The 24588-nt window shown below is 40.2% G+C and overlaps 2 protein-coding genes across 2 annotated transcripts in view; both read left to right on the plus strand.

Moving 5' to 3' along the window:
• Nucleotides 1-13301, plus strand: part of LOC134875026 (fibrocystin-L-like) — a 51863-nt gene extending 38562 nt beyond the window's left edge. The window contains 25 exon segments of the mRNA XM_063899413.1: nucleotides 299-470; nucleotides 1125-1213; nucleotides 1354-1517; nucleotides 2103-2232; nucleotides 2383-2501; nucleotides 2657-2786; nucleotides 2907-3074; nucleotides 3169-3272; nucleotides 3945-4071; nucleotides 4193-4314; nucleotides 4550-4640; nucleotides 4752-4900; nucleotides 5331-5453; nucleotides 5560-5671; nucleotides 6677-6793; nucleotides 6901-7066; nucleotides 7275-7507; nucleotides 8621-8785; nucleotides 8895-9052; nucleotides 9180-9315; nucleotides 10035-10379; nucleotides 10494-10645; nucleotides 10820-10966; nucleotides 11624-11777; nucleotides 12535-13301. Coding sequence (XP_063755483.1) covers nucleotides 299-470; nucleotides 1125-1213; nucleotides 1354-1517; nucleotides 2103-2232; nucleotides 2383-2501; nucleotides 2657-2786; nucleotides 2907-3074; nucleotides 3169-3272; nucleotides 3945-4071; nucleotides 4193-4314; nucleotides 4550-4640; nucleotides 4752-4900; nucleotides 5331-5453; nucleotides 5560-5671; nucleotides 6677-6793; nucleotides 6901-7066; nucleotides 7275-7507; nucleotides 8621-8785; nucleotides 8895-9052; nucleotides 9180-9315; nucleotides 10035-10379; nucleotides 10494-10645; nucleotides 10820-10966; nucleotides 11624-11777; nucleotides 12535-12776 — 3815 coding nt within the window. The 3' untranslated portion in view covers nucleotides 12777-13301.
• A 601-nt stretch (nucleotides 13302-13902) lies between these two features.
• On the plus strand, nucleotides 13903-17708 carry gdf6b (growth differentiation factor 6b). Its single transcript, XM_063899414.1, has 2 exons — nucleotides 13903-14239; nucleotides 14420-17708. Exons 1-2 carry the CDS (start codon nucleotides 13903-13905, stop codon nucleotides 15310-15312), a joined length of 1230 nt encoding a protein of 409 aa, XP_063755484.1. The 3' UTR covers nucleotides 15313-17708.
• Nucleotides 17709-24588: the final 6880 nt, after the last annotated feature.

Below are 24588 nucleotides of genomic sequence, written 5' to 3' on the forward strand. Positions count from 1 at the left end.
ATTTTTTCCACTATTTTTTAAATTTTATAGACTAATGGTAATGAAATGGTTTAAATAGTACCTTTTAGAAATGACATTAAGAATTTAAACTTACAACATCATTAACTTTAACATAGTTATTGTCATCGGTCTGAATCCCCATTTTAATTTCATGTAAAACTGTTGGCTTTTGTAAAATGATGACGATGATGAATGATGTTTTATGTGCTTTGTGGAGTATTTGCCTCATGAAGACTTCAAACTCAATCCCTCTAAACGTTCAGTGACTCAGCAATTTCACATTGTGTTGTGTCGGCAGTCTCTGGGAAGACGAGTCAGCGCCGGCGTCGGAGCAGTGCCGACCGAGCCTTGCAGGAATCCGCGGTGAAATTCAGGGTGTACCGCTGCTTCTACCCCAACTGCATCAAACCTTCACCCCCACCCCCAGCCACGGTGACCCCCCTGCCCACCCACCGGCCTACCAACTTCATGTACGTTTAACTGCAACATGTTATTTAAGACCAGGAGGATATTCATTTAAACATAAAGCATTGAAAAGTACACATTTTGCTTGCATTATGTTATACTTGTAGATTTATCATAACAGCTGCACATTTCTAACATGTAATGTGAGTACAACCTGTTTTTGATTTAAATATTGTTTTATCTTAAAACAAGACCAAATGAAGGTAGGTCTTGAACTAGAATTATAAAATGTTAGTGGAAGTTTCAGATTCAATTTCATCATAAAAAGGATGTTGTTTTTTTGACTAGAATTCTCTGAAATGCAATGGAATAGGAGTTTCAGATAGAATAACTGTGTCTGGAAACTTTACTTTACAATCAGATTTTTTCAAGATTTTATTATCATTTTTTACCATTTACAGTGTTTAATTATTAGCCTCTTTTTTTTAAATGTTCTTTGTCTCTGGAGGAAAATTCGTAGATGCCCTTAGAGTATTACACAGTGACACAACATAAGGAAAATGTAAACAAACTACTCGACACGCTGACCAGCAAACCACACAAGCAGTAACATGGAAGAAAAGTCACAAATATTATCATTTCTAAAACTGAAAATAATGATTGTGATTCCTCTGGATTTTCTGTAGTAAAATGTTCTTTGATTGTGTGTATTTCTGTAGCCGGTGGTCTGATGATGCGTTCTGGACAAGTTCAGCTGAAAATAACAACAAAGTTCCAACAGCAGGCAGCGATGTGGTCATCCCAGCAGGTAACGTCTAGAAGATTAAAAAAAATCAAAAGGAAGGAAAACTACTGAATAAAGACAGGGTTGATTTGAAATGACCATAACAAATACAGATTCAGTTTGTATTTTATATTACAATACTTTTACTTCCTGTTGAACCGCAGGAAAGTGGGTGGTTTTGGACAGTGACACCCCCGCGCTCAATAAGCTGACTGTGATTGGAGTTCTGGAGATTCCTGACAACCTGAACAGCTCGTCCACCAGACAGGCCCGGGAAGTGCCAGTATACAGCACAGTGGTGGTGGATGCCGTCTACATCTCCATCCAGGTCAGCCTCACCTCCTTTAGTACATATAAGTACAAGTGTTACTTAAAGTTAAGAATAACTGGAGCAAACTTTGGGATTTTAGCCTTTGCAGACCATTTACATGCACAAAAACCTATATAACACACTACAGGGAAGGGAGGCTCCCAAAAAGCTTTCATTTCCTTCATATTTCATTTGCTTTACTATTCTTTTGTTTTCTTGTCTTAAATCTGATTTTTTTTCTAGTAATGCCATTGTGCTCTCTCTTTCTTTTTCAGTTTTGTTCTGTTAACTATTTATCAGTTTAATGTTTCAGATTCCAAAGGTGGAGCTACTGTATGTTCATTTTTCTGTATACTGGTGGTTAGCTTTATCCTATCATCTATTAGTTCATCATCGCTGTTCATACTTTACAAAACTGAGGTAACGTGTTTAATATTTGCCTCCAAAATATAGTGAAGAGATGTGTAAATAATCCAATAAGGTACCTCACAGTTGTATCAAAGTACAGAAGTTGGGTAAAAGTATTTTCACCACAGGAAACCGTTGTAATGACAGCTGATGCAGTGTTTGTTTAGTGTGTGATGTGTGTGTTTCCTGTTTCAGGGCGGCAGGCTGATCGCAGGTTGGGATGACGAGCCGTTCAGAGGTCAGCTGACCATCAAACTGAGAGGAAACCACCGCACCCCCGACTGGCCCCTGCCCAACGGACCCAACCAGGGCTCCAAAGTGCTGGGTGCGAAAACAGCATCACAATCAACTTTTTGGTTTCTTGCCAAAAGCCGATTTAAGTTGGCCTATAATATGAAGAATTGACCTTTAAATAAACAAACAATGTTTTATTCTTATATTTTACATGAACATTTTATAATTGAATACTCCACAGGTGTGTTTGGTATCCTGGACCTCTATGGACTCCCTCCCAATGTTTACCACACCAAACTGGGCTCCACTGCTGCCGCTGGAGCCACCACTCTGAACCTGTCGCAGGCTGTCGACTGGCAGGTCAGACAGCTTCCTTTTCTTACCTTCAACTCAGGATTAAAATGTTAAGATCAAACTATATTTTTGATGTGCGTATGTATTATTAATTGAGAGTAACATTTAATGTTATCTCTGAGAGCTGGTATTCAGTTGTGTGTTTACCTTGGTGCGTGCAGGTTGGAGACGAGGTGGTCATCTCCACCACCAGCTACAGCGCCTGGGAGACAGAGAAACGCCAGATCACAGATGTGTCCGCAGACGGCCGCGTGCTGACCCTGAACCAGCCTTTGACCCACTCTCACATCGGTCAGTTTAACGGCTGTCTCTTAATCCCAAAAATGTCAAACATAAAATAAAAACATTTGTGATGTTTACATTTGAACTGATATTCAAAGTGGTTTCCTGTCTGACTGTTTCTCTCTCCAGGTGACACTCACTCCGGGGACTCGTTCTCCTACACTCTGGCTGCGGACGTGGGTCTGGTCAGCAGGAACATTAAGATCGTTGGAGAGGAGTATGCAGAGATGATGGACGAGTCGTTCGGGGCCAGACTTCTAGTGGGTACCTACTCCTGGGAGGGAATCGACTACAAAGGTAAGACGAGTATAGAATGTGATCTCCGTTGTTAGAGGATAGTTTACATTGGATTAATCAGCTCTAATTAAACGGTTTGATGTTCCCCCTGAAGGAAAAGCTCAGATCAGAAATGTGGAGTTCCTCCGCTCGGGTCAGGAAGGCTGGACCGACTACACCGACCCCCGATACTCTGTGGCCTACCTCAACCTGGGAGAGGTACACAAACACACACATACACACACACACACACACACACACACACACACACACACACACACACACACACACACACACACAAATCAAACCTAAGGACTAAAGGGCTAGACCTAACTGTGTGTTTGTAAAAGCCTGAAAGAAATTCACCTTTATGCCCTACTGAAAATGAAAGAATCAACCTTACCCATGACCATCACATGTTTGCGTCTCTTGCACTCCTGCTGTTTTAATTGTTTAGAGTTCTGTAATTACTAATTATGCCAGTTTCAGAATCAGAATACCTTTATTCGTCCCACAGAGGGGAAATGTACATTTGCTACAGCAACAAGAGGCAAAGACAGCTTTAACAAAAAGGAAAAAGCAATGCATTAAAATATAAAGATAGATTAGAAAAAAGAAAAAAAAAGAATTTCAATCTTTCCACCAAAATAAAAATAGAAACCGGCTTTTGGCTTGTGTCGCCATCGTCGTCCTCCCCCCCCCCCCCCATTAAGTTTCAGTTTTGGTCTTCCAAGGCAAACCTGCTCTGGATTGTCTTAACTGGATTACAGAGCTAGACAAAAATAATTCATGTTTTATTTCTCTGAAAATTGTATACATGATCACTAGGCGCTGAGAGGAAAATATCTATTAAATTTGCAAATAATGAATATTGTTTGTTCCGGTTGAAAGGTTTCAGATAAGGACTCGTACCTCCAGGGTTGCGCTTTCCATGACGGTTTCTCTCCGGCCATCGGAGTGTTCGGGACGGAGGGACTGAGTGTCGACGATAACATCGTCCACCGCACCGTGGGAGAAGGTAAACACGATACCGACAAAGTAGTTTACAATTGATTTTCAATTTACACATGGGGCCGGAATATCCAAATGAAATAGGTCCAGTTTAACACGGTCTTTATCCTCCCAATTTCGTGTCACAGGAATCAGAATCTGGGGGAACAGGATCACGGTGAGGAGGAACCTGGTGATGATGACGATGTGGCCCGGGTCCTATCAGGACAGAGAGGAGCCCTTCAACTACGCGTGGAACGCTGCCATCGAGGTCTGCCCACTCAAAATAAAAAACGACTTATACACCAAAATCTGTACAAACATATTCTATTCCCAGAATGAATTGTCATTCTTTTAATACTTTATAATAGTTTGTAGATACATTTTTATAGTTGTATCTACTGCTGTGCTGACAACTTACTTCCTCTTATTGTGTTTATTTATGCCTCTTTATACACCAAAGCAAATTCCTTGTACTTGGCAATAAACCTGATTTGATTTTCCAGGTCAATGAGGGGACAAATGTGGTCCTGCAGCATAACATCGTGGCAGGTTACGAGAGAGTCGCTTATCGCATCGATGGAGAACCTTGTCCAGGTAAATTGATTCGAAGTGATCAGTTGAACAAATGTCAGGTTTTATTAAATCCTGAATGACTCAGACACAGGGAAAAGATTCAGCCTCAGAGATTTATTTTCCTCCGTGCAGGATACTTGAACAACAATGAGAGGTGGATGGACAACGAGGCTCACGGCGGGCTGTTTGGAGTCTACATGAACAAAGACGGGCTGCCCGGCTGCAGCCTCATCCAAAGCTTCTTCATCTGGAAGAGCTTTGACTACGCCATCTACTTCCAGGTCACATTACTCTTCTCTTTCCGACACCACTTTGATTAATGCGCTTAATTCTGGCTCAATGTGAGGCTAAAGTGTGTGAGCTTGAGGTGAAGGGATGTCAAGGATCAAGGGAAGTAAGATAAATGGGAATTTACTCATACACAACAATAGAGAGAGGATATACAGCAAGAGGAGCAGTGCAGAAGGACTTCACTTTTATAGTTAACACAATTATTCATGGATATCAGAACATTTTGAAGGGAGATATTTGCCATTTTTATGCCCGACATGCATTCAAAAGCCTTGCAGAGCTGGCCAATTTATCTGCGGTTTATAAAACAGGATGAGGCCATCATTAAAATCTATGTTCTAACAACCTGGGACTCTTTTAGGGTTGCTAAAAGTCCATTTACCGTGCAGTCCATTTATCCTCCTCTGCCTCCCCTCACAGATCCCCATGAGTGTCGTTATTGCCAACGTGACCCTGGTGGACAACGGGATGGGCATCATGCCTTTCGTCTACGGCCCCCCCTCTCTTTCCCATGAATACGCTGATAAAACTGTGCACGTTCAGGTGAGAGGGGCTACTATGGTTCATGTTTTCTTGGTTTTCAATTTCCTATGATTTAATTGGTTTACTTTAAATGGGAGACTATTTCATCTTTCTCATATTTTCCCAGAATGCCTTGATTGTTGGCAGCAGCCCGAGCTTCGACTGTTCCTCCACGTTGCCTAGCAGCGACTTTAATATCGTCAACAGTGGCGGCAGTCGAGCTCCGAGACCCCCAACAGGTACAGTGCAAACTTATGATGAGGTGACTAGGGGTATTATTTTTGGAAGCCGTGATGATTGGGCTGAAAAAATGCGGGGTTTGAACAGACTTTTAAAAAGGCCTTCTTTTTAGGATTTACCAACGCGTAAGTATGCCAGGTGACAGCCATTACATTTCATTTCATTTGGCTGAATGCAAAAAAAACATAGAGAGGCAAACTCCAAACAACAAGGAAAGTGCAGATATATTCACATCAAGCAAGCCATACCTTTGTCACTGCTGTTTTTTTTGCCGGAATTTAATTGCCACGGTACAATGGAAAATATGCAGAGTTCCTGCTGTCCTGATGTCAATGGGGAGCTCATTCTACCATTTAGGAGCCAGGATAGCCGCCCGGCGTGTTTTTTGAAGGGTACCTAGTTCTACCTAGAGTAGCAAGCTGATCGGCTGACGTCGAGCAAAGTGCACGTGCTGGATTGTATGGTTTAACCAAGGCAGTATGAGAAAAGTAAAAAGCTTTTTGAACATTAAAGCATGGAAACATGTCAAGGTAGAGACCCAAAATGCAAATATGAGAACATTAGCATAATAGGGCCCCTTTAATATCATAGCTTAGAATACAACATAACTTGGACTAAAGAGGGCCTGTGGAAACATGTTGGCACATGCACTTTTTAAATTATTTTAGAACCATTAGGCTGGAGCTGATTTGTTTTTGGACAATACACATGTGTTTCCTCTCATTATTTACATTGCATTACATTTTTACTGTACAAACCAGACTTTCTCAATACCTTCCCATTTGCTAGTTAACCTTTTTTGGTGCAAGCTAATTATGATATGAAGAAGTGGCGGGAAAATGTCCCAAGCATTCAGAATCAGAACTCTTGTATTAGTCCCACAGTGGGGAAACATGGATTCCCAGTGTAAATGACTCCTATGGATACAAGATCTTGAAAAAATTTGAAATTATTTTGAGGAAAAGAAATCCCAATCTTGTGATTTTGTTTTTAACTCTGTACAGGCGGAAGATCTGGAATCTGTTGGCCCAATTTTCTTTCCAGCCACAACACTGCTCCAAAAAAGCCCCATCATTTAAACATGGCGTACAATTCCATCAAAGGCCTGATGACAGTCAGAGGTGAGTTCAGGGTCTGAGCTTTGGTAGTTCTGGGGATGTTTGCCATTGAAATCAATCTGCAGATTATTTGGAGAACATCTTTTTTATTTCTTGTGCTTCCTCTCTAGACACGACATTCGTCAATTTCGGGAATGTCTGCTCCGGAGAAATGAACTTTGCGTTCATGACCAACCCGCTGAATGAGGATCTGCAGCACCCTGTGCACGTTTCAGACATCACTATGATTGACAGCCAAGAGGGGGGCAAGGTCTTCCTCCACAGGCCGGATGTGAGGTAAACCATTTCCACATCTACAGATGCCAGGCTGACAAAATCTGTGATGACATTTCGTCAGGCAGTAAGAAAATAAATTATACAATTGGAGACATAAGGAATGATACACTGGATAGGTCTACAATGCTATGCTTTACATAAAGCATTCGAAACAATGGATACCATTTTCGTCTTTGGGCTGCATGATAAGAATGTTTTTGTGCTTCAGCAAAGCGAACCCGTCTGACTGTGTGGACATGGACTGCGATGCGAAGAAGAAGACGCTGCTGAAGGACCTGGACGGCTCCTTCCTCGGGGCTGTGGGCGCTGTGGTGCCTCAGTCTGAGTATGAGTGGGGGGGAGATTCCAGGAGAGGCCTGGGCGACAACCGCATCCCCAAAGTCATGCTCACTTACCCCAACGGCAGCCGCATCCCTGTGGACAAGATCGCTCCATACAAAGGTAGCTCGAGAGGAAAAAGAGTACTACGCTGAAAAAACTGAACCGCTGACTTTAATTAAATAAATGATGTCGACATATTTCACATTACTGAATGAACTTAATTGAATGCAATCATTTTTAGTTGAAACTAATATTTTTGTATCTAAACTTGGTATTATTGCTTTCAACTAACCTAACACAGTTATGTGAAATCTGTCGACACAAACCATTTAATTAAGGAAAAATGTTTTAGTTTTTCAGTGTATTGATGCAAATCAACATTTAAAGTCCTCAACTAAACAGCAGCTGGTGAAGAAAAACATGTTTTAGCTAAAAAGTGAAAACTACAGTAGAGGCAGTGTTCTTGTTTGCTGGTATTTAACAAACGTTGTGAGGTCCCGTGTAATAATTCTCCCTAAGCACATTTTAGAAGTGTATTTCAAATAGGCTGAAAAGACAAATCTCCAATGTGCCCGTCTCAAATGTTATGTGCCAGACTATATTTATTTCATTTTTTATTTATTTTGTTTTTTATCTGAGAATATATAGGCCTAAGCTGGGGTAAATGATTTGTGTTAAAAACTCTCGATTTATATTATTTGACAGGACTTCCTACTTTTTAATAAGAAAAACTGTAAATCTACATGCCTTGATGATATCATTCCTTACATAGCCTTCCTATGAATTGTTTTTAAGCTCAACAATAAACACTGATCATTTCTCCCATTTGTCTGGGACATTGAAATCTTCCGAGTAGTGGTCGCTTCACCATTTCCTGTCAACTGTGACTTAACCTCATTAGCTTTTCTAATTTCTAATTAATGACAAAACTGAACTGGTTATTGTAGGAACATTATTTCATCAATCATTCATCCTCATTCAGTCATTATTTATTATTTATTTTACTTATTTTCTTTAAATCCATGTTTCAGTGTGAAACCTGCAAATTCAAATAAATAGAATTACTTTATTGTTTTTATGCTCAGGTTTTGCAGAGAGTTAAAAGTGTTATTGTTAAAGATCAGAGAAAGTAGGACATCTCTATCTTTAAAGTCCTGTAAACACACTCTGCTGACATCAAAGATCAGGTACATCAGAATATAATCTCCTTTTCAATCATGTCTTTGTCCTCAGGTGTGATCAGGGAGGACTGCACCTACATGACTTCCTGGCAGAGCTACAAGTGTTTCGGGCTGAACTACAGGATGCTGGTGATCGAGAGTATGGATGCTGACTCTGAGACCAGACGCCTGTCCCCTGTTGCTCTTCTCGGGGACAAATTCATCGATCTGATCAACGGTGGGTTGAGTTCTACAGATCTGAACCCAGAACAGTCTGAAAGTTCTCTCTAAAATGAGTCAAAAGAACAGGAAGACTGGGTTTTTAATCCAGTGGCATGTGTTTGCAGGTCCTCAGGATCACGGGTGGTGTTCGGGCTACACCTGCCAGAAAAGGGTCTCTCTCTTCCACAGCATCATAGCCACCGGACACTCCTTCGACGTCTTCTTCTCAAGCGTCAGCCCTCAGAAGCTCCGCCTCATGATGCTCCAAGCTAAACCATCTGAGGTCAGAGCCCAGCAGGGAGAATACGTACACTCAGCACTCACAATTCTCCTCCTGGGCTCTTGTATGAAAAAGGCACACATATTCATCTACTTTTACTAAAACATCTCTTATTTTCCAATCTCTACAGAGCGTCATGGTGTCAATCTTCTACTCCAAGCCACAGCGTTTGGATGTGTACGTCAATAACGAACTGATTCCTCCAACTAACGCTAAGTGGAACGATGACAAAACTGACTACACCCTGAAGAAGCCCCTCACACCAGGTACTCTTTACACACACGCAGATAATCTGACAGTAGACCTATACAAAGAATAAAACAAACATTATACTGTGTGAACATTTAGTTTGTTTCTTTGCGTTTGATTAAGATGCTCTTTTGTTTGTCTCAAACTCAATCAGCTGATGCATGAAAGACAAATATTTCGTTTTTAACCAGCAGCAATATTATGGATTATCAAGGGATGTATTTAGGTTGTTTAGGGGATAAAAGAGTCTGTGAAAGGAATTAGGTTTTTAGTAAATATAAGGGAAACTCTACATTTGACTCATAGCAATGAGTTAATACCAGGGATATGATAATAAACTACCAAACTGCTACTAGTTTTTTTTATTCCTGTTTTTCCAAGAGCACCAGAATCCACCGGCATTTTGATTTTGTAATTTTTTATTGTTTAGGGACACTTCTTAGGTCTAAATCTTTCCTGTCATTTAAAAAAAAAACATGTTTAAGTTTTAAGGAACATTTACTGAAAAATCTGTGTTAAAACAACATATTCCACCCATTTTTAAATCATGTCAATCATTTTTTGCGTTGCATTAAATGCTGACCATGCAATTGTTTTTGCATTTCCTCAATTAAAGGATTTTCTTTATACAATAACATGTCATAATAAATGTTTCCCATGTCATGAGTGTGTGTGATAGAGAAATGGTTGAAAAAAAAAATAAGGATAAAGTTGAACATGTTTTCTTTCCTTCCAGGTCAATACATCCCTTCGCTGAATGGCACTGACAGCAACAACTACTTTGACCAGGAGAACAAGATGCTGAAGGTGGTGGTGAAGGGTTCCCAGCCCGTGGAGATCCGCACCTCCCCCGTTCTCATCATCTCCTTCGAGCTGCCCGCCATGACCGAGGCTGAGTTCTTCGGAGACGACCTGATCAAGAACCTCGCTCTGTTCCTCAAAGTTCCCTCAAACATGATCCGCATCACCAACATCATCCGGGAGGATGGAGGCGCCCGGCGCAGGAAGAGATCCACAGGCCTGAAGGTGGAGCTGGAGATCAAGAAACCTCCCGTACAGCAAACCTCCAACTCCACTGACGGTTAGTGGAAGGCTCTTTTCTGATGTTTGTTTTAATGTCTTACAGTATATGTGTGTTGACTGACGAATAAGTAATGGTTTCTGTAACATCTGTGTGTTCCTTTTGTCCTCTCAGATGAGCAGGACTTCACATTGTTGAAGAGCATCGCTGATGATCTGGGTCAGGCAGCGGTTTCTGGAGACCTTGGTAGCTCCATCGGCTTCAACGTGTCCTCCATGGGCGTCATCCCACCCTCCCCACCAGCCTCAGACCCCAGTTGGAAGGAGGTAAATGACAAAACTCAAGCACTTAATGACGTCTGTAGAATAAGAACTACAACCTCAGAATAAAAACTACATCCTCAGAATTAAAACTACAACTGCAGAGTAAAACATTTCACAGACTAAATTAGTTCTGTGTCAGTTTTTGAGTGCCCACTGGTTTTGTGTTTTGAATGTCAGGAGGCCGAGGTGGAAGTGACGAGAGAGGAGGCCACTGTGAGCTACGTGTCCAGCGTCAGCGACCTGCAGCTAGTGGAGGAGCCTGTCACCGCGGAGTTTGTGGGGTCCCTGTACCAGCAGCCCAGTCTCATGGCTGTGGACGAGCTGGTGAGGCAAACATCACTTCTCACTGCACAGTGACATTTAGAGCAGCTCAGGATGAGATATTCTTGTTCTGTTGTATTGGCTGAAGACGGGTACCATGAACCATCTTGATGTGAATCGAGATAGGAGCCATCTCTTGTAGTCATTTGTGATCATCTTTTGAGTAGCCGCCTTCTAATGAAGGTCCCACAACAACAGCAACAACCCCACAAATAGTAATACTTAAAAATCATTCAGTTTTCCACTTATTTGAGTGGTTTTGGGTTATTAGACTGATTTGTTTTTGTTGTGGTTAAAAAAACATTTCAAAGTGCATATAATAGGCCTTGTTATCCTTCATGAGACAGAATTTCCCTTATTTGAAAAATAAGATTAAATTAATGTAAACCGAAATAAATAAATAAAATAATTTGTCCATTTTTATAATTTGTATCTCCTAATTTTCAAATGTGTTACCACTTTTATCGGCAAATGTATGTCCTTGAAGCCTTATTGTGGATCAAACTAACTTGAACACCAACATAAAACTTTCCATTTTAGAATTGACTTGTCATCAGGTTTAAGCTGAAACTAAAGATAGAAGGTATGGTTATGGTACAGAGTAACATTTAGTTTAAGTATAATCTGTCTGTTAACGCTGAGCTGTGCTGTTGGTTTCAGGGTAACTGTGTCTCTGTGGGAGTCACCTCCCTCAATGTGACCGCCAGCCTGAAGGACTCCAGCGGGAACGCTGTGGATGGACTGGCAGGAAAAACCTCCATCCTGTTCAGCACCTGCTGGGCTAACTTCACGGACCTCTCCATCCAGAACAGTGGTACGCCTGCAGCAAGCTTTCTTCATCCTACAAACACTTAGAAATATAAACACATAAACTCTGGGATGGTTGTTGGTATTCATCACGCATTTTTTTATTATTTCTGTTCTAAAGCAATACAATCTCAGTCCAAGAAAAAAGCATAGGAACACAATCATAGATACAGTACAAACAACAAAACAACCGTCACACTTTGAATAATATCCAGAACAATAAAAATGTAGAGAGACCGTAATAGGAGCTGCATTTTCCCCTGAGAGAAAATACAAATTTGCAGCAATACAGCAGAAATAATTAAGTTATAAAATAAATATTTGGCAAAAACTTCTAAAGATCAGATACAAGTTTCTGTCATTTCTCAAGAAAGAAACAGCCAAATATTCTCTGATTTTTGCTTTTCAAAAATAAGCAGTTTTATCTGTTACACATCATAGCTAATTGAATATCTTTTATTTTAAATTATAAAATTAGCTATTTAACAACATGTTAAAAGAGTCAATAAACAAAGCCTGAGTTCTCATAATTTCTGTGGATATTATATCTCGAAAATGTATATCATGCATTTCCTTTAGGCTGCTTATCCAATCTCCTCTGGGGAGCCTTCTGAGCTAATGTCTAATTATTCATTTCCATGCTATAACCAAAAGAGTTAAAAAGAGCTTCTACAATATTCAGGAAATACTCCCAGTCTTTCGGTCTTTGACTTTATTTAAGGATAAAATATTGACCACAATATTTACCCTTCCTCTCCCTGCAGGTGAGAACCTGACCATGGTCTTCACTCTGAAGCACTGGAATGCTGAATCACGTGCCTTCACCGTTGAAGACCTTCCAACCACCCTGGCCCCTCCCACCACCACCGCAGCCACTGTCCCACCGGAGACCACCGCTGACGACAGCTTGTTCGGCTCCAGCTCCACTGTGACCGTCAACAGTCTGTGCCTGGTCAGCGTCATCTACACTGTGGCCTGCTGCTCTGATGGCATCCCCATATGTTAGAGAGGATCCCTCACATTCAGATTAACACCGACGAGTCTGCTGAATAAAAACAAATCCTCAAATATATTACACACAGGGCTGTTTTTTCTATTTCTGTGTTACAGTTTTATAAAAAATTGCCCAAACTTATTGGGATGGGAATAAGATAATAAACGTTTTAATTCAAATGCAAAGCACCTTTTAGTTTTCTATTTATGTGGTCAGCTTAATTTCCCGTATGTGGGACGAATAGAGGTGTTCTGATTCTTTTATAAGGAGTTAAACTAAATGATTGGGATGGGGCTAAATTAATATATATTCTAATTAAATGCAAAGCACTTTTCCCTGTGTCACATGTTTTATGTGTAAATGGCAGTTTTATATGATGCCACTCCAGGTGTAAGATCCATATAGATGTTTAGGTTTAGAGCAAGATGCTTAACTCTGAAACCATGTGAAGGAAGACATGAAGTTCTAATGTTGATGATTATTTTTCTGAAACTGTATTTTCTTTCTAATAAAGTCTATTTTCCCCTCATAAACAAATTGATATTGTTTCCTTTTTTTCTTTATAAATGTCATGCTGAGTGCAGACTCTGTCCATGGTGCTGATGGAGCTGATCGGCGGAACGTTTCCTCTTCCTGCCGATATGTTTGCTCCTCGCTAGAGGGCGGAATACTCCGTGTTAAACCCTTGAACGCATCATCCAATGATGCATAGCTGCAGTGGTATTTTTAAAGTCTTGCTTGAACTGAGTAAAAACTTCTAAAATGGAGACAAAAAACTTCAAATGACGAGCCATTTTGGTTTTGTGTGGCAACTAAAAGCGAGGGTCCGTGAACGCAGCAGAAGTTGTCGAGCGTCCTTTCAGCGCACATCTGCCTCCCGCGGAGAGAGGGGGGGGGGGGGCTTCCGACAGAGGAACAATTAGTTTAACAGCCTTAATTTGCGCCCTCCATTTAGCCTGAGCGATAACAGTACAATGTAGGCGTGTTCTCACCCCCTTTCTTTCTTTTTTTTTACTCCGCCTGTCCTCCGGAGCTCTGTGCAGAGCCGCCACTTGCTGCAGCGCGGATGCAGAGTTCAGCCCCGGCTTTGCCCGTGGTCCCCCCCCCACCGGCCACAGCTCTGATTCAGCACCAGAGGATGGATCTCTTTCACCTGGCTCTTCTCTGCGGGGCTCTGCTGTTTGTCTGGGAAATCCCCTGTTTTCACACTCTTGCTATTTTCCCTCCGAAGAGCAGCAAGGTGACGAGGATTTTACATGATCAGGAAGCCTCAAAGTACTTTAAGGAGTTCCATGCGTCGCCCTCCATCGACAGAAAAAATAAAGCAGCATCTAAAGAGTCCATAGAGCCACATGACTACATGATGTCTATTTACAAGACCTTCTCCACGGCGGAGAGACTGGGACTTAATGCAAGTTTCTTCAGGTCTTCTAAAGCTGCAAACACTATTGCAAGTTTTGTGGACAGCGGACAAGGTATGTGGAGTTTAACTGTGTGAATGTGTGTAGGTAGGATTGCTTGAAAACCCATGACTCATATTTAGATTCCCAGATTAATTCAGTGCAGACAGGATTTTTTAGATTCCACATCTCTGTGGTATGCTCATCGTCTCCATGAGAATGTGTCTCACCATGCTGTTTTAATGCTTTCCACAGATGACCTCCCACTCTCCCCACTGAGAAGACAGCAGTATCTGTTCGACGTCTCAACGCTCTCCAAAAAGGCGGAGGTGCTGGGAGCCGAGCTCAGGATATACACCAAAGAGTCTGGGAATTTCAGGATATCGGAAACAGAGCCTGTGGACATCCAGCTCCTCTCCTGCCATGACCGGCGGCTGCTCAACTCCAAAACATTGGACCTGCAGGATTCCCAAAGGCCCAAGTGGGAGGTGTTTGACGTGTGGGAAATATTCAAAGAGCAGCAGCACCTGAGCCAGGGGAAGCACTTCTGCCTGGAGCTCAGGGCCATGCTGGACAACCCTGAGAGGGAGCTAGACCTGCAGTTTCTGGGCCTGCACAGGTATGGCAGGCCTCAGCAGAAGAAAGCCATCTTGGTGGTGTTCACCAGGTCTAGGAAGAGGCAGACCCTCTTCAGTGAGAGGAGAGGGGGGAGAGCTTTGCTGGGCCTAGAGAGGAAGGCCAGAGAGAGGGGCCCAGGTGCCAAAGCAAGCAGGAGAAGGAGGACGGCTGCTTCCAAAACCCGCCACGGGAAGAGACACGGCAAGAAGTCCAAATCCAGGTGCAGCAAGAAGCCGCTGCACGTCAACTTCAGAGATCTGGGCTGGGACGACTGGATCATCGCCCCGCTGGATTATGAAGCTTACCACTGTGAGGGGGTATGTGACTTCCCCCTGCGCTCCCACCTGGAGCCCACCAACCATGCCATAATCCAGACTCTGATGAATTCAATGAACCCAAGCAACATGCCACCCAGCTGCTGCGCCCCATCCAAACTCAGCCCCATCAGCATCCTTTACATCGACTCAGGAAACAATGTGGTGTACAAACAGTACGAGGACATGGTGGTGGAGTCCTGTGGCTGCAGGTAGTAGACCTGGCTGCACCTCCTTGTTGGTCAGGCCCTCTGGACACTGCCCCCTAAATAAGGAAAACTTGCTTTATTTCTTTGGCAAGAAAAACTAAGTGATGCATTTCCTAACCATGCACCCAAGGAGGTCATGTTAAATACCTCAAACGGTTGTTCTGTGTGTACTTGCCACTTAAACACTACAGTGAATGCATATTGATGCCCATATGGTAAGATAATTGGTTAAAAAATATGAATCTACCATGTTACCAAATTCAAATACAGTTATTGGCAAATACACCTATTCAACTTCTTGCACCGAGTTAGATGGTTGGGACCACTGAAATGTCAATATGAAGCTACGGTTAGCCACTTGTTAGCTCAACTTAGCCAAAAGACTGGAAACAGCTAGCTTTCATTTTTTTAACCTCAGTTTTTGCAGGCGTAAAAGAAAATATATAATGTATTAGTTAGTGAACTTTAAGCTGCATGTTGCCATTTCCTGTTTCCTTTGGAGAGAGCCAGGCTGGGTTCCCACCTGTTCCAATTGCTAAGCTAAGCTAAGCTAACTATCTCTTGAATGCAGCTTTACATTTGCCGTACAGAAAGGAGAGTGGTATTGAACGTCTTGAATGACTGCTAGCCAGGGAGCATTTTTTTTCTCCAAAAATGTTAAAAACCATTTATATTTAAAAGAGAAGTTTAAATATTCCCCTTTAAGGATCATTAAGGTTGTAATCTTAAATAAATGATTTCCATTGCAAATATAAAACAATTTATGCCCCTTCTTGTCCTTTTACCAGCCATTAATTGGCCTATGGGACACTATGTATAACTTTTATGGACTGCTAGTACCATGATCTTTTTCATGATCATAAACTTTTAATATACTGTATGGTATGTTCAATTTTACTCTAGTTCTTTTTTAAATCAAAATCAGTAAAGGCAATCCAGGTCCATTGTAAGCCAGAGCAAACAACCATGAAATCTTCCTTGATATAATTAATTAATGTCTAAAATCTTCAAAGGCTCTAATAATATTTCAAAGAAACATTGATTACCCTTTTGTGGCCAATTTCCCTAAAAAACCTAAATGATAAACTTAAGTTTTCACCCATAATTAAGTCTTGAGTGACTGATTTCCAGCACTTGACATGGCCTACGACTCAGGGAACGTCCTCTAGTCCTTATTTGAAGTCATTTCATGCAACTTTAACCACCGTCATGGTTACGTCAGTACATTTCCAGCAAAACCGGGGCAGGGTTACTCACTAGTTTACTTGAGGAGATACATAATTGTGTCTGTGATGCACTGATGTTCAAAGGTACCATGTGTAAATATTAGGAAATAATAATTTATGTTCTACGAATAAGTTATTTCATTTTTTATTTTCCGCTTTGTTCCGCTCTCACTTCCAGACAGCATGAGTCACACGTCTGGATGTCCAGGTGCAAATAAACATGTAGTATGGGTAATGTTTTGGTGATGCAATGCGACAGCTATGTTCTGCTCACAGACATGACGTGAAATCCTGTTGTTTTATCAGTGTTTCTCCTGTATATATATATAGGAAATAATTATTCACCAAACAAGAACATTTTCTGTGTTTGGTGAAGTCTTTATTATAGGCTATTCTGTTGTCTGAAACATAAGTAGCACATTTTAGCCCCTTATACTTTGTTTTGCATTATTTACTGTTATGAAAATAATATATTATACTGATTGATACTGACGGCCTGTAAGATGAGTGGATAATTCAGTGTTATCTTTTTACTCTTGTGTATCAAACTTTTTCACAGCAGAAAATGAATTGATAACGTATTTTTACACAGTAACCAAATTAATCTATTCTTAGAAACAGGTTGAACTGTAAAATGTGTAGTCACAGGCAAATTAAAATGTTCTTCAGTTAAAATCTTGCATAAGTGTTGAATTTAATAATATCTTTACCTTTTTTAATGAATACCATTAATTGTCATTGATTTGTTCATTGTCACTACTCTTCATTTTACCCATCATGGTCTTCATTGCAGGTGAAATTATTATTTTGTCATAACATTTGATGGACTGCAGTCTACATATACATTATCTAAGTGCTCAATCGCTTACTTTTCTTTTTTGTCCTGCTTTAGCTTGGCTTGCAGAACAATTTTGAAAAAGAGAGACTCTCATGATCTATAAATATGAAGCAACAGCTAGCATCCAGTTGGCTTAACTTAGCGCCTTAAGCCTCACAAATCACCCACTTGTTGTTTTTTCTCTTCTTGTTTATTTGGTAGGGATAAATTAACAAAACATAAGGTGTGTTTAAATTTAGAGCTGCTGGTTTCCTGCTACCATTTTAGACAAACATGCTAGCTGTCTCACCCTGTTTTTAGTTTAAAGCTAAGCAAACAATAATTTTTTTGTTCAGATATGAAAGGGGTATTAATTTTCTCATCTAATTCAACTAACAAGTTAGTTGCAAACTACATGTTATTGAACTAAGTTTAATTTTAGAAGGTTTATGATAGTTTAACAACAAAAGACTTGGGTAGTACAATTACTATTTTGCCATTTTTCAGTTAGTAAACTACTGACTACTTAACTACAAACTTTTGACAATAAAATAAACGATTAATAATTGTACTTAACATTGCCTCTCTACTTTGACCAGCCCACTCACTTGAAAACATTTTTTTAGTGATGCTATCTCAACTGATTTGCAAGCATGTGACTATTTTGATATCAAGTTTTCTCATAATGTTGCACCACATGTACACTGACAATTTGTTTAATAATCAGCAGTCTGAAATCCGGATTAAGTAACAATAGTTTACCAAACCTCTCCCTAGGGTAGTTTGGCTGTAGTTTTTATTTGTTTAATGTGATTTTTTTGCAGAGCCGCTTTCAAAGTAGCTTCTTCATCACTGAGCAAAATTTGCAAAATGTCAAACTGCCTTCAGAGATCTAAAAGTGTCTGAAAGTGTGAACTGCGGTTGTTGACCTAGTTGTTAAAGGTACACCAAACCCTGCTATTGATCAATATAAATAAAGTGGTCAGGAGCTTATTGACTCATTAGTGTTCCTCTCTGCTGTTAAAGGGATGAGCAGGGTGAGTGACAGTTTTCAGGGTGAAGAGAGGGTCAGCAGACAAGCCGCCATCTTCCCTGGGTGGGCCGTATGTGACAAACAAATTGGTGTGCAGATGTAGTGACTGACCCCCCCCCACCTTTAGTCTAGGGCCACAGTTAGTCCCCTGCCCCACAGACAATGGCAGTGGAGGATCTCAACATCAGATTAAGCCTGCCTTTTCCTTACCGGGGTCAAAGGTCAAGTGGGGCATTGTCTCCGGGGGCTGCGGACATTAAACAACGTGCACGTCTCCTTAGAGAAAGGGCAGCAATCAAGAGGGGAGGGAGGAGGGTGAGGAATGTGTGTGATGCTGTGTGAGGGCCTCGCTGTCACCGCAGCAAACAACAAGGTGAGATATAAAAAAGGGGCGTCCGGTTTTAAAGCAGCTGCTCTGAACAGCCAGGGCAGGACAAAAGGCTGGAATGTACCGTCTCTATAGTGGCGTACGGAGGCGTTTCTGTCCTGCCTCTCACTGTGGAAGATTTGCTGTGAGATGGAGAAAAAATATTTGCAGAGGAAACAAAGCCGGGTGTAAATCCAGTGCAGGATTCAATTGTTATCAGAAAGGGGAGGGGTATTACTTGGAGCTCATGTTTTTCTGTGATGTTAAATGTTTCACACATGTCCGGAGGAAAGGAAGTCTAAGAAAGGATCAGGAGGGACTTAGATCTGGAGTAAGATAGTTTACAACATGTGATGTGTGTCCAAGAAAATCTCAAGAGCAAAAGAAAAGAAAACTTTCCCCTGAAGTATTTACCCGATATGATCCAACACGTGTCTCTTTTGTTTGCTTTAAGTCATGAGCAAAAATGGTGTTGTCATTTTGACCCCAGTGTTTGCTGTGCTTAATGCAGCCTCAGAGTGGAAATCCTCTCTGTGGAGTCAGGTGGCAGCCGGCTCTGTGACTGACATACGAAGGAAGTGACTCCTTCTGTTTGTTGAGTAAACTTTGGTGACTTTATTTGTCACCTCTGCTGCAGGGCTTTTGCTTTTTTTAAGTCTTGCTTTCCTGTGGTACCCAGCAGGCTTTGCTATTTATAGAGGACTAGGTTCACATTAGGATGAAAAGGAATATATTGTATGTTATTGATTACTTTAATCAATGTTTCAACAGCTGTTTTGCTTCCAGAGCATTTCTTCTTTCAAACTATAGGAATTTAGTTTTTTGTGAAGATGTCTCCTAAATGTTCCAGTGATACTTTTTTCTGTCAGTGTGTTTAAAATGATTCAAACATGCTTAGGTACCACAGGAATTTGTCTCCCTTTGTGTCCACTTGGAAAAAATCCACTCCTTGCAGCAGGTGGTAATCCATTGATCAGCATAGGAAACAACTTACTTTAAACCAGAGGCTTAACACACTTTAAGTCAAATTGTCAAAGACAGTAGAATAATGACCTTTTCAGAAAAGTTCAATCTGAATAAATCATCTTTCCTCTGATATTTGCATTTAAAATTGATTACTACTCAAATGTATCAATGAGTTGCCTTGAACAGAGCCTAAAATCCTGCCAACAATAAGAGAAGAATTTCAGGCCGTATACTACATCCAATAGCAATGATCAGACCAGACAAGTTGGGAACAACACCAGGATATCTTACTCACACTACTTATCCATCACTATTACAATTCAACATTTGGAGGATCACTGTCCAAATGCGGGGCGATACAACTGAAAATACTGCATAGAGCTTCAGCGCCTCTAGAATCAAAAAGACTGATCAAACTTTTAGGTCTATGCTGGCTAGTTGAGCGGAGGTGGGCACCAGTGTGCACTCTATGGCTCTGTGCAGCTGTTATGTTAGGGCCCTCTGGGATGTAGTTGGAGAATAACTTTCTCAACATGGACGTAGCTTCAAAAAACGTACAGCTCTAGCATGCCTTTCAACAAAACACATTATTCTCATGAAAATTAGAAGTATGTTTTATCTTATATAGCAGGAGGACTTTCTTAACATATAACCACGGAAGAAACTGCCTCCTCTCTGCCTGGGCCTCAATTTAGAGAATCCAGGAAGTGTGACAAAAAATAAAAAATAAAATAAATGAAAGTATATTTATGTTTGGGAATGAACTATGTACTGATGCAAGATCGTGTGCCTGCAGGTGTTCCTATGGTTACACTATGTGTTTTATGGAAACACATGAACACATCCAATATATTTACACTGTAATCCCTCCCCCACCCTACTTCTTGCTTCTTTCTTGTTTTGTCTGTCTTGGAAAACATATTTTTAAATCCCAACAAAATGTAACCTAAATCAGCATAATGCCTAATCTGCATATTCAGAGTGAAATTAGTTCAGTAGCAAATACATAGACAAATGATCTTCTGAAGGGTTTTAAAGTGGGGATTCGTTCATATATCATTAATTATCTGATCACATTTTATTCCTAAAAACATATTTTAAAGGGATTTCACAAAAAATGGCCGTTATTTGTTACAGCTGACTAAAAATGATGAAGTCTAATGCACCAGTACTGCAATAAAACAAATCTTTAAAAGTTTGTTGTAGTTTGTTTGTTGTAGTTTGTGATGCTACTGATGATAGGTGTGTATTCGAGCCTGAAAGTGGACATGAAAATGTGAAAATAACCTGGGATTTAGATTCATACTTAGTTTTACATTACTAGTGAAATCTACCAGAAATGATCAATTGAAGCATACACAATAAAGACTTGTCAGCTTTTTAGAAATGGAATTTTGCTTTTGACACTTTAGCTACATTTTGTAGTACTTTGATTTTCTGGACATTTCACTCAGACATGATTGACGTTGAAAATACCTGTGTGCTGACCGACTCAGAATCAGAAGAGGGATTACACAGCTGAGTGAGAAAGCAAAGTGTGGGAGGAGGAGGTGAGACAGGTGAGTCCTCTGTGGGTCACTGCTTCTGACTAACTGTGTCTTTTTGAATGTCACTTGGAACACTAGACGCCCTTTCAGGGTTTAGATTTCTCTATTGTGGTAATATCATATCAGCACACATGACAGGTAGTGACACACACACACACATCCTGCGTGGAGTATTATGTCACTGTGTCCCTAAAGAAATGTGTAGTAGCTTATTTCTTATACGGTATACACCATGAGAAGCAAGATATAAATGTTGGAAAACGAATGTCACAATAAACTGTGCACCTACTTCACAATTTGTTGCTTGTATATATATTCTAGAGGTTTTTATAGAGGGGTAAATTCATATTTAATTCCCTTTTTCCTAATAACACGGCAAACATTTTTTTTAAAAAGCTTTTTTCCAGTGTTTGCTGAATCATGGAAAGATACAAATAACAGACATGTATGCAAATTAGAACCAGCGTAATAAGACAATGCTTTGTTTGCATATTGAAACACAACATATCAAAACATTTAATACAAAAATAAATTGTCTTAATATAAGTAATCAACTGGGGTTAGTTTCAAGGTGATTTACTATACATTACTTTAATTGTTTACCCTATTCGCCCTGCCATTTTATTTCATTTTATATTTTATATAATCAAATCACTAGCAGCTGAAAACACAGTTAGTTTAAGACTTAACTTCCGACAATTATCTATTTCAATCAGTCAACGCTACAACCCCCCACTTCCATCAGCAGGATGACACCTGTGCTGCTTCCTACCTATGATGTCATTTTATCACGGGAGCACTGCAAAACATGAGTAAAACCAATTGTCATCATTTAAAAATAAAGGCAGTTTTAGTTTCAATGATCCTCACAACTAACCAGATAACCAGGGGTCTACGGACATTGACATGTAGGCAGTCAATGTCGTCTTGTTGCTCTCTTTTGCCGCAGTTTAAACTGCTCTGTTTAAACATTGTTCAGGCTGGATAATGTTCATGCAGTCTGAGTCAACCAGACTGTTCTGTTGAGAAATGCAGCAACATAAAACTACCCGGCTAGCTTGCCCCACCAGTAGGCAAATGCTAATAACGTTAGCATGTTGTGCATGGGGTGAAAACTTGACAAATAAAGGACAAATGCTTTGACTGTGAACAGGCCCGGCCCATAGTTTATGGCCGCTGTACCCAATGTAGGCGTAATTTCAAACATTGTTAATAGTTTTAAATGTTTTTTCTTTTCTTTTATTCATTTTTTCCCCAATTTAATGCGCCCCCCATGGATGGATGCACCCTTAACATTGCCTATACCCTACTGCCTATGCCCAGGGCCGGCCCTGACTGTGAACCTTGTGAGTTCTAATGGAGCTGGATTTTGCACTTGTGTTTAATGTTGATGCTGTTAAGCCATGTTTTATGTGTGTTAGTTTAATCTGTTCTAGTGCACTTATTTCCAATATGCAAATTGAAAATGGCAGATTGCAAATCCACGTTTTGCTATAGATTCCAGTTTTAATAGTGTATTGCTGTTGTGCATTTTTTTGAGCAATAATAATTGTGAAAATCGAATATTAATAATAATGGATGTATAATATAAATTATATATAGTAATATAAAGTAAATAAATAAAAATTCTATCCATTTTTCCTTAGAGTTTCATCCTAAATGTCAGATGGAAATGTCCTATAACACTAGAAACTGCAATTTTCCTTTTGTTGTTGAAACATGTATAAAAGGTATAAAAGTATGGAAAATGTCTTTATGTTTCAGGACAGCTTTTTTTAGTGCTAGCGTTTTTTGACAGATACACCTGCATATTTCTTATCTTTAACTCAAAAAACAAATAATTAGTTTTCACTTTTTTAAAAATCATCAATAATTTATTTTCTGTTTCTTTTTTCCATGCACTCTATTCTTTCTGTTTCTATCTGAACACATGCACTGTACTCCGGATACACATTACAGAATGTGGCCCCAGGTGAAGGTTTCATGAGAGGGCAGGCGGGACATCTTAAATATGCACATTATCTACAACACCTCATAATGATAACGTTTTATGCTGATGGGAAAAGTCCTGATACCACTCGCTCTGCTTCTCTGATGCACATTAGGGAAAGCAGCAGAGGAAAACCAGCAGGTTTGTGTGTTTGTGTGTGTGTGTGTGTGTGTGTGTGTGTGTGTGTGTGTGTGTGTGTGTGTGTGTGTGTGTGTGTGTGTGTGTGTGTGTGTGTGTGTGTGTGTGTGTGTTTGTGTGGGAATGTGAACTTCAGAAAATAATTGGCAAGAAAATAGAGAGATAACAAGAGGGGTAACGTAAACTGAGGTATAAAGTATACGGATAGACAAGTAAGTAAATAACAGCCTACTGACCAAACCTGAGATTTGGAGGAAAAAGATACAGCTTTGTTTACCAACAAGAAACAGGGAGAAACAGAATGAATGAGATTTGATGACAGAGAAAGACAGACTTATTAATTATAACATTTCTAGCTGGCATTGCAGTGCTTTGAAAAAGCTAACCTCAGCATGCTAACACACTCCCTTAAGCAGACGTAATTTAAACCATGAGCTCCAGCTTTGATTAGCTTGTTAGCATGCTAACATTTTCTATTTAGCACTAAACTTTGAGCACAACTGGCTGATTGGAATGTCCTTATTTTTGCAGATATTAAGTGATAATTAAGGTTAAGACAAATATAAATTTGACCTGATGAAAGCGCTTCATGAAAAGTTGAGTTGTTACAATTTATCATGAAGGGAACATGAACATCATACCAAATTTGATGAAAAAGGAATTAATTCAAATCAGAGGATCCCCAAAGTTATGATGTTTCATCCACTGAAGATCGTGAACATGTGTACAAAGTCTTAAGTCCATCCATCACAAAGACGTTGAGATTAGTTTGGACCAAATTGGTCAAATCAAATCCAATCAACAAGCAGCACGGCATTGCAAATTAAAACTGCTATAATATATCCTGATTCTAAGTCCCATGTATGAATTAAGAGTTGTTGTTGAATAACAGTGGGTGCTACATTTCCCAAAATATAACAAATAGCAAACATTACCAACCGGATAACACCTCAGTCTGAAGACATTGATGCCAATGGTGGAAATTTGAGGAAAGAAAGTGAGAGGAATACCATGAAATCAGAAGAAAAACTTAAAGTGTAGCAGCAAGGAAATGTGTGTGTGTGTGTGTGTGTGTGTGTGTGTGTGTGTGTGTGTGTGTGTGTGTGTGTGTGTGTGTGTGTGTGTGTGTGTGTGTGTGTGTGTGTGTGTGTGTGTGTGTGTGTGTGTGTGTGTGTGTGTGTGTGTGTATGTATGTGTGT

This window comes from Eleginops maclovinus, chromosome 13, assembly GCF_036324505.1.
Source record: "Eleginops maclovinus isolate JMC-PN-2008 ecotype Puerto Natales chromosome 13, JC_Emac_rtc_rv5, whole genome shotgun sequence".
In the NCBI taxonomy this organism is placed as follows: domain Eukaryota; kingdom Metazoa; phylum Chordata; class Actinopteri; order Perciformes; family Eleginopidae; genus Eleginops; species Eleginops maclovinus.

Coding starts and splice junctions, on each gene's coding strand:
- gdf6b (XM_063899414.1), top strand. CDS start 13,903: ATGGATCTCTTTCACCTGGCTCTTCTCTGCGGGGCTCTGCTGTTTGTC. Junction 14,240..14,419: donor TTTTGTGGACAGCGGACAAG/GTATGTGGAGTT, acceptor TGCTTTCCACAG/ATGACCTCCCACTCTCCCCA.